Here is a 24,632-nt window from a genome sequence, read left to right on the forward strand (position 1 = left end):
GAAGCAAACCCTGCAATAAAAGCGCTGCAAACTGTGCAACCAAATCAATCCATCAAAAAGTGTCAGACACTCAAAAGGGATCTTCAATATCTCCGGATCATACAGCTGCACCTCCAGTAATGTGTACCTTATCCAGTGCAGAAAATGTAACAAAGGATCTTATGTTGGTGAAACAGGACAGAAGTTGCAAACAAGGATGAATTTGCACAGACATACCACCAAGGAACATAAAGAAGATGACTTTTGCACACCTGTGGGACACCATTTCGCACAAGCAGACCACACTTTGGGAGACCTCAATATTTTAGTTCTTAAAGGAAATTTCAAATCCATTCAGGAAGAAAAACTAAGAATGATAATTTTATTTGACACAAGAGATAACAGCCTGAATTTGGACATGGGATTCCTTAATCATTATCCAACAGTTTTATGACTATCACCTCAAGCATGACTGCCTCTGTGAGTGTTGTCTCTCCCCCCAGACTTTGCTTTTGCTGTGTCTTATCTCTGTTCTCTTTTTTTTTTCCATCCCCTACATCTCTTCTAACATTCTGCTAAACCTTTGTGATCAGTACCGCTTGGACCTGAAGAAGGGGAAACTCCCCGAAAGCTTATCCTCAAAATTGTTTGTTAGTGAAAATAAAAAAAGTATCACAGACAGTCAATTACCATCTAATATAGTAATCAAATGCACTAATACGGCTACAATCACCTCAAGGAACAGGGCTGAAACAGACCGATTCTCAGCATACCAGTTCACTCCAAATGAATGACTACTAAATGATGAGGTAATAATAACCTATTTAGGCTGCTGCATTTATTGGGGAAGATGCCTGAACTATTATTGCCTTATCATGCAGTAGGGATATCACTAGTCCCCAGTGACCTGATGCTGATCATTGACCTATTTCACAAAATATCTGCCTGGGATGTTTAGATAACTGGTAAGCTAGGTTCATCTGATCTCATATTTTTATCTACTGTACAATATAATCTGTCAGCACTGAGCAAATCTTTCTGGAACATGCACTGGTATTTTGTCTAAACCTTTATTTCATGTAGCAAACACATTTCTGACCTATTAAGAGCAGATAAAGTCAGTGTCAGCTTGTTCACAACCTTCATTAACTTAGATGCATAAATCAAGCTAGAGGAGCAAGACGACATTTATACATAAGGCTTTGAGCCATAACAATTATACGTAAATCATTTTAATTTGGGTGATGTCTGGTAGCCGAGAATAGATAAACTGTGCTACATTCATTTATTACACACAATAAGCATCAGGCACTGGCCTTCACCTGTCCTACACATCCAAGTGATTAACAGGTACATTTAATATAAACCCTGGGAAGGTATAAATGTAACTAAAATGAAATGGTCAGTGAATGTCAGTTGATGTATTTTATATTAAACATTTAAGAACATTGTCAGGAAAAAAAAAAAAAATAAATATATATAAATAAATAAATATATATATATATATTTTTTTTTCAGTACATGGCTGTAATACATGTACATATGTGTTATCCTTTTCAAAGTATTGCAAGTACAAGAAAATACCAGTTGAACCTACCAAAAATTTGTGTGCTTCCAACTTCCTGTAGTGAGCTTTCAAACCTGCCTTTGCTGCCCTTAACTCTAAAACAGTATTGTCAGCCCCTGATTAAGGCCCATAGTGGGCAGAAATGCATAAGCATAGGACTGAGCAGGTAGCTTTTCATGTGTTTTCTATGTGACGAGTAAAGCTTATTTTATCAGCCAGAGGATAGGTGCCGCTTTATTATTGTTGTCAGCCCTGTCTGGGTTCTCTTTGGGGTGGACTAAGAACCTTTCCCCTTTTCCTCGCCACCATTGGGTAAGGAGCAATGTTAATTTTGTCATCAAATTTTGATTTTTGTTAGTTATGCCATTTTAGTTTTAGTCATCGGAATTGTTTTTGTTTTAGTCATATTTTAGTCAACTAAAATCCAATGGGTTTAGTTAAATTGTAACACATTATTTAAGCATTTCTCTAGAATTTCCAAACTCATTATATACTCCTGGAGTAAAAATCTAATAACATTTTATGCTATTAATCTAGCTATCTACAGACACAGATTTAGGCTACAAGTGGGGATGGGGAAGTAAATGGGAAGAGGAAGTGCACAGGGCAGGTTACATTATACTTTGGGGATGGGGAGGTGACCTGAAAGTGGGGATGAAGAAGTAAATGGGACTGAGGGAGTGCAAAGGGCAGACAACTGGATGGTCTAGGGAAGCTGTTATTTTACACAGTGCTAAGCACTGCTACCTTTCTGGGAGGGGAAACACTCACCATGCCACATCCAGACAGACATGAATCCGACAGAGGAGTTCCTCTTCTGTGGTTTGCAGGACATTGTTCCAGAACTCCCAGGCAGCAGGCAGACAGATGAAGGCTGCGTCTCTCAGCCAATACAGCTTGCCGATAGAGTCAGGGTGCTGGGGCTTTAACAGACAAGCAGAGCTCCAAGGAAAGCGAAAGTTCAGGTGGGTAAATGGCCCTCGCTCACATTTCATTCTGTTTTTGTTCGTTGATGAAAATTGGAATTGATTTTCGTCATAGTTTTCTTCAATTGACGAAAATTGAAATTGATTTTTGTTTAGTTCTCATCACAGAAAACATGCAGCTGATGAAAATTATGACGAAAATATTTTTTTCAAAGAAATTAACACTGGTAAGGAGGAAGTGTTCTGTAGTACAGCAGACGAGAACTCCGGGAGGGCCGACAGCACTGATTTTGGCAACTGTACTTGCAGCAATTGTAAGGAGACAGTACAAGTTTTGCAGAGATGTACTGAAAATGTTCTTCACCCCCTCCCCAGACATACAGTATACTTTTATACAAAACTTTGTAGCAAATTATGTACAAGTAACACATTCCCTTACACGATGTACTTGCTATTTTAGATAATACTGACTTCTGCACCTCCTGCCTGGATGGATATTATATGTAAGTGTTACTTTTATTATTATGTGTTATGCATTTCTCTCATTTTAAATGTATCCAGTGTATAGAGCCTCTATTACTGAGTGTGTTCAAGTTCTTCCATTTATTTTAGCAGCAAAGAAAAGATTTTGCTTGTGGGCAGAGAGGTATTTTTCGATACCAGGCAGCTAAAGTTATTTGTAGACCAGTGAATGAAACATGAACAAGCCAATAATGTGTGAAGAATATAACAGCCCTCTTTACACTGTTTGCAAGAGCTGTATTTTTTTACTGCAGGTTTGTATAATGCTACATAAAACATTAAAGCCCATCTCCACTCCAAACTTTTTCCTTTTAATTTTGTAAATAGTGTTAGAACGTTTTACTGGCATATGGGTTCCAATTATGAAGAATTTCAATTACATTCATCACTCAGACAGTTACAAAGTGTGCTAAAGAGTGCACAGACAGCAATAAAAATGTGACAAAAGTTCTAACCCTTCTTCACAATACCAAAAAAGGAATATTTTTATTGATATCTGTGTCCCCATTATGAATGCACCCTGCTCAAGATTGTCTGTGAGAACTCCAGCGGGGATTACCACAATTAGCTGCAATTAGCCCAGGGCTGTCTTAATGCATGTGCACCCCTTGGCACTGCACAGGGGCCCCAGATGTATAGCGGACCCAGGGGCAGACTGACAACTCATGGGGCCCCCGGGCAATAGGGGATCATGGGGCCCCTGTGTGCTTGCCCAAACTCAAAAAAGCCTATGAAAAAGGTACCAGGGGCATCTCATGGGGCCCCCTACTGACCCCGGGCCCAAGTTTCCAAATGGTCAGTCCGCCCCTGAGGGGACCCATGATAATCTTGCATTACATCCTACTTGCCAACTGTCCTGGATTTTCCAGGACAGTCACACATTTTACTAAGCTGTCCCAGGATGGCTCAAAACCTGTACTGTGCCCTCCTGATCCCAGTATTGTGCCCTCCTGACTCCCCCTGTACTGTGCCCTTCTGCCCCCCCCCCCCCCACCCATGTATTGTGCCCTTTGTGTTTGATTTCTGGCTTGCGTTCTTATTGTTTAAAATCAATTTTACTGGTCACAGGTCAGGTGCAATGCTTTGGCCAATCACAAAGCAAGTTGAAGTCACAAGGGAATGGGGTGATCCTGCCCCCCCTTGATGTCATCACACTATTTAAGAACTGTCATTGTGGTGCAGCTGTCAAACGGTGGGAGCCAGCGTCGGGGGTGGAGTGGATTTTTTTTTCTTTTTTTGAGTCGCTGGTGGCGGCGGGCATTGTGATTGATGTTGCCTTCAGGGGACTTTTTTTACTTTTGTTTTTAATAAAGGACTTGTCAAAGACTGTCTCCTGTCACTTTTTACACTACACTTAGTTTTTTTGTGAATGGTTAGCAGTACCCCATACTCATTCACATGGGGGGGCCAAGATCAGGGGGCCCCTTGTTAAAGGGGGCTTCCAGATTCTTATAAGCCCCCCGCCTGCAGACCCCCACAACCACCAGCCAGGGTTGTGGGGGAGAGGCTCTTGTCCCCATCAACATGGAGACAAGGTGCTTTGGGGCGGGGAGCCCCCCTGCCCCAACGCACCCCTCCATGTTGAGGGCATGTGGCCTGGTATGGTTCAGGAGGGGATGCATGCTTGGATAAGGGTCTGGTATGGATTTTTGGAGGCCCCCCATGGCATTTCTAAAAAAAATTTTGGCATGGGGGGTTCCCCTCAAAATCCATACCAGACCCGAAGGGCTTGGTATGGACAGGAGGGGGACCTCATGCCTTTTTTTTAATTGTCAGGCAATGCCGACAATTCTTTTGACATTCAGCTATCAGTGGGGAACCCCGCTGGGTGCTGAAACATGAATGAAGGTTTTACTACTAAAATACTGCATGACTTAATAATATTAGCCATGTGCATTTTAGTAACTGAACGGTATCTTACTGCATATTCGGATGTCCTCTCTGTCCTCTCTGTTCGAATTTCACAGTCAAACTTTTGGTAGGTTTGAATGTTCGACTGTGAACCAAACAGGGGGGGTGTTCAGCCCATCACTACAGACCAAATGATGCCCCTTTTGTGTGCATAAAAGCATATGTAAATTAAAGTTTACATTTTTTAAATGATCCTTTGTCCTGAGGTGTGTATCTGTGGGATTGTCACTTGTAATTAGGGATATTTTGTGGGTACAAGGGCTGTGGCATATGTGTAGAGTGCATACCAGGACTAGGCTCAGGTTCTGGTTAATCATCCCCCTTTAAGCCACTCCCACTGTTAGGCTCAACCTGATCATGACCACCATTTGCCATGGTATGCTATGTTTGGGTTTGACTTTTCTGTATGTAACCTGTGGGCGCTACCTACAGCCCCTGAAAACCACACACAATTTTTACTGCAAAGTGTTGCGTGCACTTCACTTTTTTGCTATAGCAGGAGGGCACCACTTTTGATCTTTCACACAAGCCCAGTCCTTCTTCCCCAATCTAAGAATTGCAAGTCTAATCTCTATAACTGATCCAGTTGTAGTGAGATAGCTATAACTTACAATCTCAGCAGTGTTGGCAGACAGTGACTCAATCCAGATGACATCTTGCAGTTCATAGAAAACTTTAATCTAAAACTTGTGTAGATCATAACAGATTAACATCACATAAGTCAACAAATCATACTATGTCTAGTTCAAGAAATTGCAACTAAACTAATTGAAACTAAAGACATTTCCAAAGAGGGCAGGACTATTTATACAGAACATCTCCTGGCTATGGAGTGAGGAAGGGACAAAATTATTTAAACACAAACAACAATGCATGTGTAACATGACAGGCCCACTGCTTTCATAAAATGCCACTGTGCAGGAGTAAGGAATAAGGTAAGTATTCTGCTTATTCCTTTACCCCTAGATAGAATGAGCACTTATCCCTTGAAGTTCAGAGGAAGGGAACATGTTTTGCTTGGTGTCTAGTTAAGGTTACTTTGTGGTATAAGTCAAGGAAACTTAGACCTCTGTAGTGTATTAATGTACTGTTACTAAATGAAAATGTACAATAAGCAAGACTGTATACAATGAAAATATATTAAAAGGTTACTTAACGCAGGATAGAACGGATTCATGATTTTGTAGGCAATGAGGACCCAGGCTTACTCTACAGCAGTTGCAGAAGAATGGGCAAAAATGTCTTCTTCTGTCAGAAATCTTCCTTGGTGTTAAATCATTTTAGAGTCCTCCTTTTCAGCCTCTGTTGTTGGCTTTTTATTTGGAAAGTTTTACCATCCCACATGGGTGTGGCTCCTTTTGAAATACTTTGTTTCAATGGGAGAAATATTCTCCAATTCGACCTCTAGATGGCATTGTTGTTTATATATGCTATAGGTCATATATGTCAGAAGGTTAAGTTATTGTTAACCATTGATTAACTTGACTTTTTTATTTCAGTTACTCAATTAAATGTAGAGCAATAGAAAGAGCACAACATACAAAAATGGCATCTAAGTTATCATTGTTGTAGAGGATAGCTTGTGTAACTATTACCAACGTATTTGTTTGAGAAGTCCATTCAAGCATTCAAAAGTAACCTGATTTCTGTTTCTAAGACAAACGAACAAACTGATCCTTCCATGTAAGTCTGAGAAAAAAATCATAAAACAGACATATTTATATCAAATGCAACACAGCCCAGCACAAGAGTTTACCTTTGTTTCCCCTGTGGTTCCAACTCATTGATTTGATAATGAAAAATATTTATCAAGCATTTGAATTATACAGCTCTCAAGCACAATTCAAAATGCCTCTTATTTAGAAACTGAGCTGCTGCAATATTTGCACATGCCTGTGATGGCTGTAAACAGAGAGCTGACAGTTTTGCAGACAGCTGCAATAGATTTATTACAATGTTTAGCAATTTTTTATTTTTTTATTACCTGGACCAGAGACATAACTGGGAATTGTTTAAGGGCACATCCTATGTTAGTGTTGTTATGATCTGTATTGTTACTGTATTGTCTCCCACTATAATGTAAAGCACTGAGAAAACTGTCGGCGCTATATAAATCCTGTATAATAATAATAATAATAATAATGATAGGCAGTGATAATTATGAATCAAGCTGTGATATGGTGTAAATTCATCTCATAATCTGTCTCAAAGCCCCTGTTTTATACAGCATACAATGAAGGAAATAAATATTTGATCTCCTGATGATTTTGAATGTTTGCCCACTCACAAAAAGACATCATTTTTTGTTGCTATTCTGTCTCTCAGAGTTACAATACACCTACCATTCGATTGTTAGACTGATCATTTCTTTGTGAGTGGGCAAACATTCAAAATCAGCAGGGGATCAAATACTTATTTCCTTCACTGTAGCTGTGTGAGTCAAAAAATCTTCCTCAATGCCCATGAGAGTTAGATATTAAATGGAAAATTCCTTTTAGATATGTACAGTGCAAAATCATTTATAGAGTGTGGTAGCTACTGTGTACATAGTGGACAACATTGTACAATAAAGTATGTTACATGTCTTAGCAAAATAAGCAAAATTTAATGATATGATTAAGGGCAATAGCAAATTTACCATCAATGTTTTTGACCTTTCTGAAAATTTTACAACACTGTGATTTCAAGCTGAACTCAAAACAGATCTAAAACAGCAAGCAATTCAGTTATTTATTGAAAATCATGGAGAGGATTTTCACTACAAATAGTTTAAGCTCCTGACTCTGCACTAATAGCCAATTTTCTCAGTCACATGCACATCTGATGAGAAAGACCATGCTGATAAAAGGAGACCGATGGTCTGATCCCCTGGTGCCCAACCTGCAGTCCGAGGGCAGCATGCAGCCCTATGGTATATTATGTGCATCCCTTGGCAGTTTGTACTGGGAACATTGATTACGGTAATAGTTTGATCTCAACTAGCCTCATAGTACATGTTCCCGGTTTCATATTGTCTTCTGCAGCATATCTCCAGCCAAAAATGTAGCATGTCCACACTCTTTAACCCTTATTTACTTTATTTGGAATGCAGTTTCTGACAGTCCTTTCAAGCATTAAATATATATATGTTGAATATTATGTGGTTGGTGATGTTGGGGAACCATTTGAGACCCTCTTTAGCTCATAAGTTGACAACCATTGGTCTAATAAGTCTGCTGTTACTCCTTCAATTTCCAGTCTCTGATGGCAGAGAGGTGACCAACCTGTATTTCTTAACTTGTGGTAGAGAAAAGCAAGGTCACCTTTTTGGCTGTGCTGCCTTTTAGGTCTGTGTAAATACCAGGACTGGCTAAACAAAGATGCAAATTCTCTGGCAAGTAAAATAGCTCATAAAATTGTATTCCAACTGTTTATTTAGTTGTGTGCCTGGAGCTCAGCTTCACTTAGTACATGCATACACTTTGAACATAATTAGGCTTTTTGTGTCCATGTATATCAATGCTGAACTTTTATTGAAAACAACCATTCATGTCTGAGTTTGGAACATGAAAAAAGCTGAGTTTTTTATTACATGATTTATGCAACATTTTTCCAGTTTTAATGAAAATTGATTGATAACATATTTTATTAAATAAGAAATTATATGAGCTACTGTAGCATTAAATGGTAAAAACAATTTTCACATTAAATAATATGACACTGGTGTGACATATATATTTTTTTGCAGATTTGAGAATTTCTGTTACAAGGTTTGTCCAGTTAAAACATACAGCAGAGATACAATAATGACCTGCATTCTATGCACGGCATCATGTTTGAGCTGCACTGAAGATGAGTGTCTGTACTGTGATGAAGGCTTCTTTCTGAAAGGTAGGTGTGCCATCAAACCCTTCAGGTCTTGGTCTGCATCTAGTTCCATGGACAGCAGATATGAGCCCAAGATATTATGAAATTAGACTGTATATTCTAGACCAGGGGTGGGCAAACTTTTTGACTTGAGGGCCGCAATGGGTTAATATATTGGACCCGGGGGCCGGACCAAGAGTAGATGAATGATGTGTATGTGTCATCCATAGTAAGTATAGTAATATTCCCCCATAGTCAGCATAGTAATTCATCCCCCATATAGTAATTCATCCCCCATAGTAATTCATCCCCCATATAGTAATTCATCCCCCATATAGTAATCCATCCCCCATAGTAATTCATTCCCCATATAGTAATTCATCCCCCATATAGTAATTAATCCCCCATATAGTAATTCATCCCCCATATAGTAATTCATCCCCCATAGTAATTCATCCCCCATATAGTAATTCATCCCCCATAGTAATTCATCCCCCATAGTAATTCATCCCCCATATAGTAATCCATCCCCCATAGTAATTCATCCCCCATATAGTAATTCATCCCCCATATAGTAATTCATCCCCCATATAGTAATTCATCTCCCATATAGTAATTCATCCCCCATAGTAATTCATCCCCCATATAGTAATTCATCCCCCCTATAGTAATTCATCCCCCATAGTAATTCATCCCCCATATAGTAATTCATCCCCCCTATAGTAATTCATCCCCCATATAGTAATTCATCCCCCATAGTAATTCATCCCCCATATAGTAATTCATCCCCCATATAGTAATTAATCCCCCATAGTAATTCATCCCCCATAGTAATTCATCCCCCCTATAGTAATTCATCCCCCACATAGTAATTCATCCCCCATATAGTAATTCATCCCCCATATAGTAATTCATCCCCCATAGTAATTCATCCCCCATATAGTAATTCATCCCCCATAGTAATTCATCCCCCATATAGTAATTCATCCCCCATATAGTAATTCATCCCCCCTATAGTAATTAATTCCCCATATTAATTCATCCCCCATATTAAGTCCCCAAGTCCCCCCTGTGTCAATTCACTTACCTTTGCTCCGCGCGTTCCTCTCGCCGTGTTCCCGCGCCGTTCCGGTGTAGCATGAAAATCTGTCTCCTATGAGGATCTGTCCCCCTCGACGTATCTGCGCATGTGCCAGTTTCAGGCATTAGCAGCCGATCGGCGATCTCCGGCACATGCGCAGATACGTCGAGGGGGACAGATCCTCATAGGAGACAGAATTTCATGCTACTCCGGTCTTCAGGGCGGACTGTGAGAGGAGCCTAGCGGGAGCCTAGCTCCGCGGGCCGGATTAAAAGGTCTGCCGGGCCGTATACGGCCCGCGGGCCGTAGTTTGCCCATTGCTGTTCTAGACTGCATAGTTGGCACTCTTTTTTTCTTATAAGTCATAATAAACACACTCTGCCTTATCATGGCATACATAAGTACAGAACTATAAAGAGACAAAAATTGTGAAAACTTAACTGGACTGTAATTATAATGATGTAAAATAGTGATAAGCAAAACTACAAGGTTTTGATTTGCAGTAGGTTTGTTGAATCCTGCTTGAAGTTCACAAAACCCACACTTAGCATTGAAGCCCATTGAAGTAAAATAGGGGTAAACCTGATACTAAATTCTATCCATTTTCAAGGCAAATAGGCCAGCTATTGCCAAAAAGGGCATGGGGAGCTGGAATCTTGTAGTCAAAACCAAATGGAGACCAAAACTCATTGGGGTTGATTTACTAAAACTGGAGAGTGCAAAATCTGGTGCAGCTCTGCAGAGAATCCAATCAGCTTCCAGGTTTTATTGCCAAAGCTTAATTGATCAGACTGATGATAGAAGCTGATTGGCTACCATGCACAGCTGCACCAGCTTTTGCACTCTCCAGTTTTAGAAAATAAAAACCGTTGTTGAGCAAAACTCCTTTTCACTCAACAGTGTGCTGCGCCAATTCCCTACCTACACCAACTAAACATTTATCCTGCAGTGATTTAAGGGCAGTTAAATGATCTGTTTCAAGTAAATGCTTCATATTTGCTCTGTGAGTGACTAGTGTTGTGATTAATGGCAATCTAAGAGGCCTTAACTGGCCAAATGTGCATCATCTTTTGATATACCTGCCCTTGTTCACCCAATAACTGACTATCCAGTGAACAGTGGACACATTCCTGTCTAATGAAATGTTTTCACAGTACAATTTACTGGCTTTAATATGCACAAATTAAAAACAAATTATAATACAGCTTAAAAGTTTATTATCCACTATTTTTTAAAGTTGCTCACATAAAGAAGCTGCTATACACTGGAAAGAATGTAAAGTTTTTAGAAACAATTTCTTGGTACTGCAGTTTCCCTTTCCCTAAATTAATTAGATTTGCATTTTGTCCACCAACTTCCTTTGATCGATCAGTCAATGAATGATTATTGTCTGTTGTTGAAATCTAATGTCAGATAAAGGGTAAGTGATTGCACTCTTACTGCTTCTAAAAAGTAACCTGCGAGTATAGGAAAGCCAAAACTAATTAGGGAAAATAGTAATATTTCTAGTGGATAGCACTTCTGCCTTTCAGAATTAGGATTCTCAGTTTAAATCCCAACCAGAACACAACCTGCATGGAGTTTGCTTGTTTCCCCTCCGTTTGTGTGGTTTTCCTCCAGGTTTCCTCTCTCACTCCAAAGCCATGCTGGTAGGTTATTTGAGGCACATATGCAAACTGTTGTAATTGCTACACCATTCACCTGATTTGGATGTAAATACCCTCAAATTACAGCTGACAGTCTGCAGTTAAAGCACATCTTGTTCGTTTCATTTCAAATCCATTGTGGTGGTGTATAGAGCCAAAAATGTTAGAATTGTGTCGATGTCCCAATATTTATGGACCTGACTGTATGTGAATGTAAAGCACAGAGTACATTTTCAGCACTATATAAATACCTGTAATAAAATAAAACCTGCACTTCATACATTGTATACTGAGATAATTTATATATTGAATGTATTTCATTGTAACAGATGGCTTGTGTGTAAGTGACTGTGGCCAAGGCTTCTATGCTGATGAAATAAACAGAGAATGTGACACTTGCTACAGAACATGTGAATCTTGTACTGGACCAGACTATGATGAGTGTACAATTTGCAAAGCTGATTTTCAGTTGATAAATGACAAGTGTGTGAATCCTTCTACCAAAGAGCCACCGCCAGGAAAATATTGGGATGGTATGTCAAAAAAATGTGATCATGTTATGCTATGCTAGATCTATGTTAGATCATACTCTAAAATAAGTAATTGAGTACTTTTCCACTTACTAAATCATATGCAACACTAACAATATTAAACTAACTTAGCTGCATAAATTCATGACATGACACAATATAGCACAGGATATGGATCCAGTACAACTATATTGTTTAGCATTAAAGTTTTACTAAACCCACAACAGTAAAATCTGTCTGTATATGCAGGAAAGCATGCTTGTTATACTCACTGTGGAACCTAGGGGGTGTAAAAAGGATGTTTGATCCTGACTTCTCTGATCCTCCCCTTCTTCTATCTGATGGCAACAATGAGATGATCCCTGTGACAGAAGCGTAGGCAGGACAGAACACACAAAGAAGATGGTAAACACACAAAGCTTTATTGGGTTATGGAAGGCACTCAATCAGGGCAGGAAGGTAGCGTCCAGGTACCCAAAAAGGGGAAGAGAGGGGAGGAGCCCAACATAATTGTAATCTGGCCCACGATAGGGCACTCTAGGTAGCAATGGCCCGAGCACTCAGGGGGGCAGTCCAGGTAGCAGTAATCTGGGCACACAATAGGGGCAGTTCAGGCAAGGGTAATCTGGGCCCACCATAGGGGCAGTCCAGGGCATTCCACAACATGCGGCTTGTAGGGACACTCATGGTAGGCAGCTTGCAGACACTCAGCAGCAGGCGGCTTGTAGGGACACTCACGGGAGGTAGCTTGCAGACACTCAGCAGCAGGCGGCTTGTAGGGACACTCAGCAATGGACAGCTACCAGGGACACTCCCAGCGGTCAGCTTCCAGGTACACTCAGCAATGGACAGCTTCCAGGGACACTCAGCAACGGACAGCTTCCAGGGACACTCAGCAACGGACAGCTGCCAGGGACACTCCCAGCGGTCAGCTTCCAGGTACACTCAGCAATGGACAGCTTCCAGGGACACTCAGCAACGGACAGCTTCCAGGGACACTGAGCAATGGACAGCTTCCAGGGACACTCAGCAACGGACAGCTTCCAGGGACACTCCCAGTGGTCAGCTTCCAGGGACACTCAGCAACGGACAGTGGCCCTCACAGCGGTCAGCTTTCCAGGGACAGCAGCGGTCAGCGGACCGAGATCCTCGCAGGGCTCAGCTTTCCAGGGACAAAGCGGTCAGCTTTCCAGGGAAAGCAGTGGTCAGCGGACCGAGATCTTCACAGGGCTCAGCTTTCCAGGGACAAAGCGATCAGCAGAGAACCTCACGGCACTCAGCGTTCCGGGGATGACCAGCGATCAGCATACAGGGAACCTCACGACACTCGGCGTTCCATGGACGACCAGCAATCAGCAGACAGGGAACCTCATGGCACTTGGCATTCCAGGGACGACCAGCAATCAGCAGACAGGAACCTCACGGCACTCGGTGTTCCAGGGATGACCAGCGATCAGCAGACAGGGAATCTCACGGCATTCCAGGGACGACCAGCGATCAGCAGACAGGGAACCTCATGGCACTCGGAGTTCCAGGGACGACCAGCGATCAGCAGACAGGGAACCTCACGGCACTCGTCATTCCAGGGACGACCAGCAATCAGCAGACAGGGAACCTCATGGCACTTGGCATTCCAGGGACGACCAGCAATCAGCAGACAGGAACCTCACGGCACTCGGTGTTCCAGGGATGACCAGCGATCAGCAGACAGGGAATCTCACGGCATTCCAGGGACGACCAGCGATCAGCAGACAGGGAACCTCATGGCACTTGGAGTTCCAGGGACGACCAGCGATCAGCAGACAGGGAACCTCACGGCACTCGTCAATCCAGGGATGACCAGCAATCAGCAGACAGGGAACCTCATGGCACTCGGCGTTCCAGGGACGACCAGCGATCAGCAGACAGGGAACCTCACGGCACTCGTCGTTCCAGGGATGACCAGCAATCAGCAGACAGGGAACCTCATGGCACTCGGCGTTCCAGGGACAACCAGTGATCAGCAGACAGGGACCCAGCAGGCTTCCACAGGTAGGGACACAGCAGGCTTGCAGATAGGGATACAGCAGGCTTCAACAGGTAGGGACACAGCAGGCTTCAGCAGGTAGGGACACAGCAGACTTGCAGGTAGGGACACAGCAGGCTTGCAGGGGCTCGGTAGAGTCTTGGCTGTGGGGTCTTGCCTCAGCACAGACCCCGCATAGCACCCTGTCCCGAGCGGGGATCGAGCACACACGTACCGACCGGGGTCCCGTGCCGGCCTACTTAAGCCGGCGCAGGACACTTTCCGGTTGCTCCAACAACGGCCAGCCCAGCATCGGGTTGCTGGGGCAACGAGGCACGCCCTCTTGAGACTGGCCGCACTCTCGAGGGCGCGGCCTTTGTCTCCGGAAACCTCCTGCCCGCACTGCACCCACCGGGGGGCATGTGGCGGCCCTACTCTGGAGCCTCCTGGCAGGAGGTCATCCCTCTCTGGCCTGTATGGCCGGAGAGCTGTGAATGCTGCCGTGGGGGGTCATCTTCCTCCCATCTGGCTGCGCAGGATGGGAGGAAGAGACAGCGGCAGGGGGGAGACCTGACACTTCTCATCCTGTGCGGCTCAACTTCAAAGGCCGCTACAGAATGAGAAGGGGGGGTGTGAGTGGACACAGGCACCAGAAGGGGCGTGGAGGGATTCCTATGGAGGAGCAGGCACGCCGTGATAATCCCCAAAACAGGAATGGTTTTACAGGTGGAGGCCACTGACATTTTTTCCCTACTCATCTTTTCTAATGTTTTTCAATAGTTTTGCATTTGGCTAGGGTCAGTGTCACTACTGGTAGCATAAGCTAATACCTGGACCCTATAGAGGCTGCACAGGCAGTCCAACTCCTCCAGGATGGCACATCAATACGTGCCATTGCCAGAAGGTTTGCTGTGTCTCCCAGCACAGTCTCAAGAGCATGAAGGAGATTCCAGGAGACAGGCAGTTACTCTAGGACAGCTGGACAGGGCCGTAGCAGGTTCTTAACCCATCAGCAGGACCAGTATCTGCTCCTTTGTCTAAGGAGGAACAGGATGAGCACTGCCAGAGCCCTACAAAATGACCTCGAGCAGGCCACTGGCATGATTGTGTCTGACCAAACAATCAGAAACAGACTTCATGAGGGTGGCTTGAGGGTTCTACATCCTCTAGTGGGCCCCAGTGCTCACTGCCAGGCACTATGGAGCTCGATTGGCATTTGCCATTGAACTCCAGAATTGGCAGGTCTGCCATTGGTGCCCTGTGCTTTTCACAGATGAGAGCAGGTTCACCCTGAGCACATGTTAAAGACATGAAAGAGTCTGGAGAAGCCGTGGAGAACATTATGTTGCCTGTAACATCGTTCAGCAGGAATTAGCTATTAGCGGCACCCCCCACCCAGAAATGCAAATTACATGTGTATATACGTGATTTCGCACAGCCTTGCCACCCTGTAGCAGTACTTCTGCTATAGGGCAGATGGCAAGTGGTTAAAAGGAACAATAAATAAAAAGTCCCTATTGTTCGGCTGTACTACAATCACACCAATGGTGCTAGCTTACACCAAAAAGATGTTAAGCCATGATGGAGGCAAGTATGTAGTCAACCAATCTTGACATGTTTCGCGGGATCCTGCTTCTTCAGGAATATGATGAGGGAATAAAGTTCTACAGCAAAACAAAATAACACAGAATAATACCAATAATCATAACAATTATTATAAATTGATCCAGAAAAAACAATAGAGTAAGTACATTTATGCAATTACTGAAAAACTGAAACATTTGTTGCAGAGGATGCGAGGATACCCCAAATCATATTTGTATCTTAGGGCAGATTTCTGGTGAAATCAGTGAGCCAGTCACACAAGCAGGAAATTACATTTCTGGGGGGTGCTCTGTACACCATCTATGTACAGAACACACCCAGGTTGCATTTTACAGAAAATTGCAGCGTTTCAGATTGAAAAGGAAAGGTCATTTTTAATGACTTTTCATTACATGACTATTATATGACTTGTGCTGCAATTGTATATGCAATTTTATTTTTTTTTTAGTTGCAATATTATTTTCCCACAAAAATCAAGTTACTCTTTAGGGGGAAAGGTGTGACAGTTACACACATACTTAAAAATGTTTGTTTTCACCTTGACTGAATGCATCTATTCTATTAAATGGATCAAAAATGTTTATTATTATTTCACATTCTTATGAAGTGATCCTTACATTTTGCATTGTTATACCAATAATTACTAGTTAGTAATTAAATTAGTATGCCACTAGCTGTGTTAGGTATTTAAAAAATAAACTTAGGCATTCTTACTTAATAACATTTAACACAGAAGTGGTCCAGAAGATATTTAAACATCTGATCTCTAATATGTTATTATATTAAACAGAAAAAAGCAGTGTCTCACAAATAGAAAATCACCTTGTCAACAATAGAAATTTACATCTTCACAGATACAACTGATAAAATAATATTTTCAAATAATCCGGGCCCCTGAGAATCCTGAGAGGTCTTAAAAGCTCACATGCATTTACATCAATAAAACTCATGTTCCATCACCATTATCATTTTCTGCTGCAGTTCCTCCTCATGGGATAAAATGTTACAATGTGTCAGAATCAGAGTTACTAGAAACCCTAATGCTGTTTAACCCATTGTAAGACAGTTTTCAACATGGAATCTCTTATGTGTCCACGGAAATATTATAACGTTAAATCATAAATTGTTTTGTTTGTTTTACAGAGAACTAGTCACGTGTCATTGCATCTCTAAAGTCTTTGTAAGCTAAGTCCCCAACCTTAAATCGCAAGTTATATTAAAAGTAGGCCCCACCTCTCTATATCAAAATCATTTCCAGTACTAATTTTAGAATAAAACCAATACTTATAATGGCCAAAACAGAAACAAAGACAGTGAAAATTTTGTTTATCTGAACAGTTAGTATTAGTGATGGACTGAACACCCCCGTTTGGTTCACGGTCAAACATTCGAACCTACCGAAAGTTCGGCAGCGAACTTCAAACAGGGACAATTTACTGAACGACATCTTACCGACATCTGAGTATGAAGTAAGGTACCGCTCAGTTACTAAAATACCGCATGAGTTATTATTATTAAGTCATGCGGTGTTTTGGTAGTGAAACATTCATTCATGTTCTGCAATCAGTGGGATTCCCAGCTGACAGATAAATGTCAAAAGAATTGTTGGCATTGCTCAACATTTAAAAAAAAAAAAAATGGCATAGGGTCCCCACTCCCATCCATACCAAGTCCTTCGAGGTATGGTATGGATTTTGAGGGGAACCCCCACATCAAAATAAAAAAAAAATGGTGTGGGGATCCCCCCAAAATCCATACAAGAACCTTATCCGAGCATGCAGCCCAATAGGTCAGGAAGGGGGGGGGGATGAACGAGTGCCCTCCTGAACCATACCAGGCCACATGTATTCAACATAAAGGTTCTTGTTCAAGCACTTCCTATGGAGATATAACTGTCAATCTATTTTAAAGAAACATGAGTTCTACTATTGCGACTTTGGTCATAAGTTTAAAATATATCTCTGTCTCTGAGAAGGCAAGGCTCCTTAGTTCACCCAGGTTGTCAATATTATCCCATCCCATAGAACATCAACCACCAACAGACTCATAATTACATACATAGTTCAATAGTTAGTCTGGCTGAAAAAAGACAAAAGTCCATCCAGTTCAACCATGAAAAAAAAAAAGTTATAATCCTATGCCTACAGCTGATCCAGAGGAAGACAAAAAACTCAGCAAAGCATGATCCAATTTTCTCCTGCAGGGGAAAAAAAACTCCTTCCTGATCCCCCGAGAGGCAATCAGATATTCCCTGAATCAACTTTACCTATAAATGTTAGTAACCAGTTATATTCTGTGTATCCAAGAAATAATCCAGGACTTTTTTTAAAGCAATCCACTGAGCTGGCTAGAACAAACTCTTGAGGGAGTCTATTCCACATTTTTACAACTCTTACTGTGAAGAATCCTTCCCGTATTTGGAGATTAAATTTCTTTTACTCCAGACGTAAAGTGCGCCCCCTTGTCCTCTGTGATGACCTCAGGGTGACTAACACTACACCGAGTTCACTATGTGAACCACTGATGTATTTATACATGTTGATCATATCCCCCTTTAATCTCCTCTTCTCAAGAGAGAATAAATTCAGTTCCTCTAATCTTTCCTCATAGCAAAGATCCTCCTTGCCTCCATTATCAGTTTGGCTGTTCTTCTCTGTACCTTCTCCAATTCCCCAGTGTTCTTTTCATGAAACTGAACTGCATATTCCAGATGAGGTATTACTAATGATTTGTACAGGGGTAATATGATATCTCTCTTTCTGGAGTCTATACCTCTTTTAATACAAGAGAGGATATTGCTCGCTTTAGAAACCGCAGCTTGGCATTGCATGCCATTATTAAGCTTGTGATATACCAGAACTCCCAGATCCTTCTCCACCATTGATTCCCCCAGTTGTACCCCCTAGTATGTATGATGCATGCATATTCTTAGCCCCCAAGTGCATAACCTTACATTTATCAACATTAAACCTCATTTGCCACATAGTTGCCCAATTAAACAGTGCATTGAGGTTGGCTTGTAAATTGGAGACATCCTGTAAGGACTTTACTCCACTGCACAGCTTGGTGTCATCTGCAAAGGCTGAAATGGTATTTTTAATCCCAGACCCTATATCGTTTATAAATATATTAAAAAGTAAGGGTCCAACACTGAACCTTGGGGTACACCACTGACAACCCTAGACCATTCAGAGTATGAATCATTAACCACTACTCTCTGAATATGATCCTTTAGCCAGTTTTCTGTCCATCTACATACACATTTTTCCAATATCCTTCATCCAAAAATTAAGAAACTAGAAGGGTTCCTGGCCACAAAGCCCCCAGCACTCTAAGGGAAGCAAGACTTTGCCTTCATAGTAATAAGCTGACCCCAGTATCTTCTCCTGCATCACTTCCTACTTTTCTTTATAGAGGTAAAATTGCCAGCTCGGTAGAGCAGCACTTATAAGTTTTTGGGCCTGAAGGTGTTTTAATATCTCTAAACCAGTTACTAGCTTAAAAGAAACCTGTACTGAAAAGGAACTGCCATTGCTAATATTTAAGAATACTAGTTGCCTGAATGCCTTTAGGTTCATTGTTTTCTAAGTCAGTAAAAAGGAACAATCCAGAATGTTGGGCCTCCTATTCCAGGTCAGTGCATCAGAAAGTACTGAAGCAATTGCCAGAGCTCCCAACTGTCCCTTGTTTGGAACCAAGTCCCTCTGTCCTTTTTTCTTCCTTAGTTTTTTGGCCTAATGTATAGACCTCTATTAAAAATGTACTATTTATCAAAAGTGAGTAAGTAAACCTTTCACCCAACCTCTAAATTATTGCAGTTAATATAAAAAGCTGGTATAAAGGAAAGATAGTGGTGAAATCTATAACCAAATATTTTCGCATTTTCATTCTTCGTGGTTCACGTAATTGGGGGCTTGGTAGGGGCATGGCCTTTGCTCACATTGTGTCCTTCTTTCCCATTTCAGAAAGTTGGTTGGTTTTCAAATGCTTCACAAAAAAGGCAAAATGACTGTTCACTTTGCAAGGGAAGTTGCACTTTGCAAGGGAATTTTCCTCAGAGCTTAGTGAATGCGGTGAAGCTCTGATGACTTCCATCATCCAATCATGTACAAGCAGAAATGCAGTTTTTGTTTTATTTTTCTTGCATGTGGTTGATTATTCTTTGCAACGTGGATTTTATCACATTCACTAAGATCTAGAGCAGGGGTGTCAAACTGGTGCCCTCCAGCTGTTATAAAACTACAAGTCCCATCATGCCTCTGCCTTTGGGAGTCATGCTTGTAACTATCAATCTTGCAGTGCCTCACGGGACTTGTAGTTTGGCAACAGCTGGAGGGCCGCCAGTTTGACACCCATGATCTAGAGGAAAATTCTATGGAAAAGTGCAACTTCCCCTGCAAAGTGAACAGCCTATTTTCTTTTACTAAATCAACCCCTATAGGTAGGGGATAAGGTGCTTTTCAAAGTAAAGCGTATTTGAATTAAATTAATATACAGTGAATTTACATCTCACAATGAATTTAACAATCTCTAATTACATAAATACATAAACGAAGGTTACTTTTTGTGAAAAGCGCATGTCAAAACAACCAGTAGACCTAGATTTCGAGACAGCTGAAGTAATATGCAAACCTCAACTTTTTGCCTCCTCTCTGACATGAGAGACTTCCCATCATATTAAGGGATGAATGCAGATGTATGGGAGATGGGAATGGTTGGACCAAGAATAACTTCTACTCCACTCTGCTTCTTGAATATCGGCTTTTTTTTCTGTATACCCTTTTTTTTCTGACAAAGGGGTCGGTCCTGCATCCAGTACACATCATTGGTGAATGCCTCCTGGGATATGTATGCCTTTGTGTTCCATTCACAGAGGAGAAGGGAGGTAGGCCTAGTGATGTGGCATCTGGAGGTCCGCCGGCTGAATCCAGAAGAGCCAGCAAACTTCCCGATGACATCACACACAAACATGGCAGTGTGGGGTCCCAGTGGTGGCTGCTGAGAAGGGGATCTCGGCCGGACAACTCTGGACCAACTGGGTGGGAGAGTATGTGAACTGTGGAGGACCTGCCACAAGGTAAGCAGGGCTTAAAAAAGAGAGGGTGGAAAGATGAAGATCTGCTTTAAATTAAGTAACATAGTATTGGTGTTTTGGAGTGCTAGCAAGCAGAGAACGTTTAAAGAAATTCATATAATTTTACCTTTGCATTGTTTTTATCCTTTGCATTACTTAACCCCCAACTTCAGCCCCATGCTATTTTTTTAAAGTCTCGAATTACCTTATACACTAAATTAATGTACTCACCTGTCCAGTGAATGAATGTCCTGCTGTTACCAGCTGCTTCCCTGCCACATACCAGGTTCCGCACCACCATTTTCTCTTTGAAATCATCAGGCGCCAGTTGGCTCTTCCTGGCTCATGCAGCTGGCTCCCGATGATGCACTACCGGGCAAACCCTCCTCCAGCCACTGTGTGGAAGATGATGCCTCCTCAGATATGTGACATGGATATCCCAGGAGGCACCAGGAACAGATTACATATCATGCCTAGGTGAGAATGGAGGGGCATGGAGCTTTAAATTGCAGAGGGGTTGTACGTTATTAAGGTGCATAATAATTTTTCTGTGCAAAAAAACACTTTAATGTAGTGACAGAATTACTTTAAGAGAATATTGAACATTTTACATTCTTCATAGTAGTTGTCATTCTTTTTTTTTCTTTTTTTGACATGTAAGATTTTTATTTGGTTTTTCTGCTCTTGGAAAAATACATACAATTTCACATGACATGTGATAGAAAACATTATATTGTTCTGACAACCACACTGTGCAGATAATGATCATGTAGTTTAAGAAAGATGTGTTTGCATATTCAAATGGAAAGCTATTTACAAAAAAGCGGCTATAATATGTTTATATGTTTCATTCTATACGTCTTCAGTAAAAAAAAAAAAATGAGAGAGCTGTCTTATTTTATAAGTGGTGCCAAGCTATTAACCAGCATTCCAGACTTCTGTGTAGTAGGATATCTTACTGCAGGGCACACTCTGTGAAGGGAGAACACAAAACACACAAAGATTTTGATGCATTATTCACTCTTTCTTTGCACATTATCTGTCTTTTATTATATATAATTCTGGTGTGTTGGCACTGTTTAGACAGGGGCATAAGAATAAAGCTTTCCATCTGTGTTCTTGCTTGTTTTTATTGCTCCTGGTTTCTTTTCACTCTTCTGTATTCTCTATTTCAGCTTCCTAGGTTTTTTCTTGCTACGAACATAAGACATGCAGGTTCATTTCTTTGTCTTTGCTTTAGGCACCAATATACCATCTCCCATGCAGCAGCTGTTCATCCTATACTCACCTTTGCTCCTATAGCAGGATCATTCACATCTTTGTTGTATGGCTCACATTTGCTCTTCTATTGTTTTGCTTTGCATGTGTCTAATAATGGATGAGAAGTGCATTACAAATAGCATAGATTATATTCAGTGAACAACGTTTTTTCTTGGCTTTGTAGTCTAAATGTTGTATTGAGGATTTCAAATTAAACTAAATGTTTTTCTAGTTTTGGATATTAGGAAGGTGCGTTAGAATTTCTATAAGGATAGTGATGTCCCCATTCCTTTCTTTTTATTAGCCAGGGGCGGACTGACAACTCATGGGGCCCTTGGGCAATAGGGGATCACGGGGCCCCTGTGTCCTTGCCCAAACTCAAAAAAGCCTATGAAAAAGGTACCAGGGGCATCTCATGGGGCCCCCTACTGACCTCGAGCCCTTGGGCAGTGCCCAAGTTTTCAAATGGTCAGTCCACCCCTGTTCTTAGCACAGACACAACAAAAATGAAAAACATCTTAGCAGAGTGGAGAAGAGCTAGAATCTAGCTAGGGCTACATTTTTATTGATGTGCCCCATTTGAGATTTCACCTTACTTCCTATCTCAGTGACAACGTCTCCATTCAAACTGAATTGAATGAGGTACTGATTTGGCTCATTGGTGAATATTGGTTGTAAAAGGTGAATTGAGTTCATATGGGGCACAGTGGCTCCAGTGAAGCTGCCTTCTGCATAAGCAGGGTACTCATAAGCCAAGGGGTAGGGTAAGTTCTTGGAATCCATGTATAAAAGAAACACACCGCTGCTGTGAAGGGGAGGGGCTTGCGGGAGGACGGAGAGTCAAAATGCACCATCGTAGACCAAAATCCTTGGTTGGAGACATAACAATGGATCAGACAGGAGATAATATTTCCCCAATCTTAACAAAAGCTAAATAAAAGTTTAAGAACACTTCGCAACCTATTGATCACCCAGCATTGTGTATCAACGTCAGCATTAGTCAATTATTTTTTGGTCTCACAATGGCAACCTCCATCAGTGCATGCTGACATGGTATGGCAATTCCGGTATCAGTGTGGTCTTTACTCATACTCCATGTGAATCTTTCAGATTTTTGTAGTGGTTATGTACACCCATACTGGATAACAATCTGGCCACCAGATGGTCCTAGGGCCACATTGTCATCTTTGTTCATTTATGGAAAGTTATGTTCAGCAAGTCTGTACTGGAGCAAAGACAACTGTTGTGAAATCATATTCTGGGCATGAATGTGATATTGAATCTCACGTGGAGCTGGCATTGCAACACATAATTGCACTTGGAAATGCTGAACCTGCCAGTGCAAATTCATAAAATATTTTTGATAATAAAAACAAACTCCTTTAGGAAAAAAAAAAAAAAGCAACATCAGTGCAATACTACACAAGGAGAACGGTGTAACTGGTGTTACGCTGCCACCTCGTGTACAGTCACAGGAGCACAACAGGAAGAAAAACAAAGCCGTGTAGATCAGGAGGAATAGTTCTACTCACTGTGCCTGATTTACAGAGGAATAGCAAAGTGAATGTTTAGTGTTTAGTAGATGTTTAGAAAAGTGAAGCTGGGATGACTTCAGTTATATAATTAGTTGCAAACAATTTTTTTTTTTTGTTTTCTTAATTTTCCTTGCACATAATTAATTTTGTATTCAACGTGAACACGCTTCATCCGATCTAAGCTTAGCGGCCATTTAGTTTGCAAAATGCACAGTCTGTATCTTTAGTATAACAACCTCAGTAAGAATAATAGAACAACTGTACGCCATTTACGTTTTTTGTTTCATAATAAAATGTATTACTAATCTTGATAAATATATATATATATATGTGTGCAGTGTATTGCTATGTGCTTATAAAGTTTAAAATGGTGTACAAAGTGCACCTGTCATAAGATAATTGTGTCAGCTATGGTTGCTGATAACACCAGGACATAGATATTTGTCTTCATGACAGGTTTTCAATATATTGGAATACACCCCGTTCACATCAAAGCCAATTTTGAAATCGTGAGACTTACAGTGAAGTCGCACAAGTTCAAAATTGGGTGACCTGCCGATTTCATTGTGATTTGCAAGACATCTGACACAGATGTCTATGCAAATTGCAACAAAAGTAGTGCTTGCACTACTTTAGAAATCGGTGCGGCTCCGACCAAGTTGGAACTGCACCGATATGATCGCTCTAATAGCGGACAATAGGGTGCAAATTGGCATAGGATTTGCAAGTCACCTGGCATGCAAATCAAATGCCAAATTGCACCCGATTGGACCGGGGGCTAAGAAGTAGTATTCCTTTTCTTTAGACCAGTGGTCTCCAAACTGTCGCCCGGGGACCAGATGTGGCCCTTTCATGCCTTTATCTGGCCCTTGGATCACCATTCCCCCTACCGACACCATCAATGGAGCATTATTCTTCCCACTGATACCAAAAATGGGGCACTATTTCTACCATTAAAACCAATGATGAGGCACTGGTGCTGGAGCATTTTCTACTCCCATTACATAGTAATACAGCAAAATAAATGTCATCCAGGTAGGTCTGTGGTCACCAGCCTGCAGCCCAGGGGCTGGATGTGGCTCTTTGCTTGCTTTTATCTGGCCCTTGGGGCACTATTCACCCTACTGATGCTATCAATGGGGCAC

The 24,632-nt window shown here is 41.6% G+C and overlaps 1 protein-coding gene across 1 annotated transcript in view; it reads left to right on the forward strand.

The window, feature by feature from the left end:
* The window catches only part of PCSK5 (proprotein convertase subtilisin/kexin type 5), a 670,507-nt gene that overhangs the window by 605,803 nt on the left and 40,072 nt on the right, over positions 1-24,632 (forward strand). The window contains exons 25-27 of the mRNA XM_089691090.1: positions 2,933-2,975; positions 8,633-8,775; positions 11,808-12,011. Coding sequence (XP_089547216.1) covers positions 2,933-2,975; positions 8,633-8,775; positions 11,808-12,011 — 390 coding nt within the window. The remainder of the gene's footprint in view (positions 1-2,932; positions 2,976-8,632; positions 8,776-11,807; positions 12,012-24,632) is intronic.

Source organism: Staurois parvus, unplaced genomic scaffold, assembly GCF_062004578.1.
Source record: "Staurois parvus isolate SC_StPar_1 unplaced genomic scaffold, SC_StPar_1.0 ptg000549l, whole genome shotgun sequence".
Taxonomy (NCBI): domain Eukaryota; kingdom Metazoa; phylum Chordata; class Amphibia; order Anura; family Ranidae; genus Staurois; species Staurois parvus.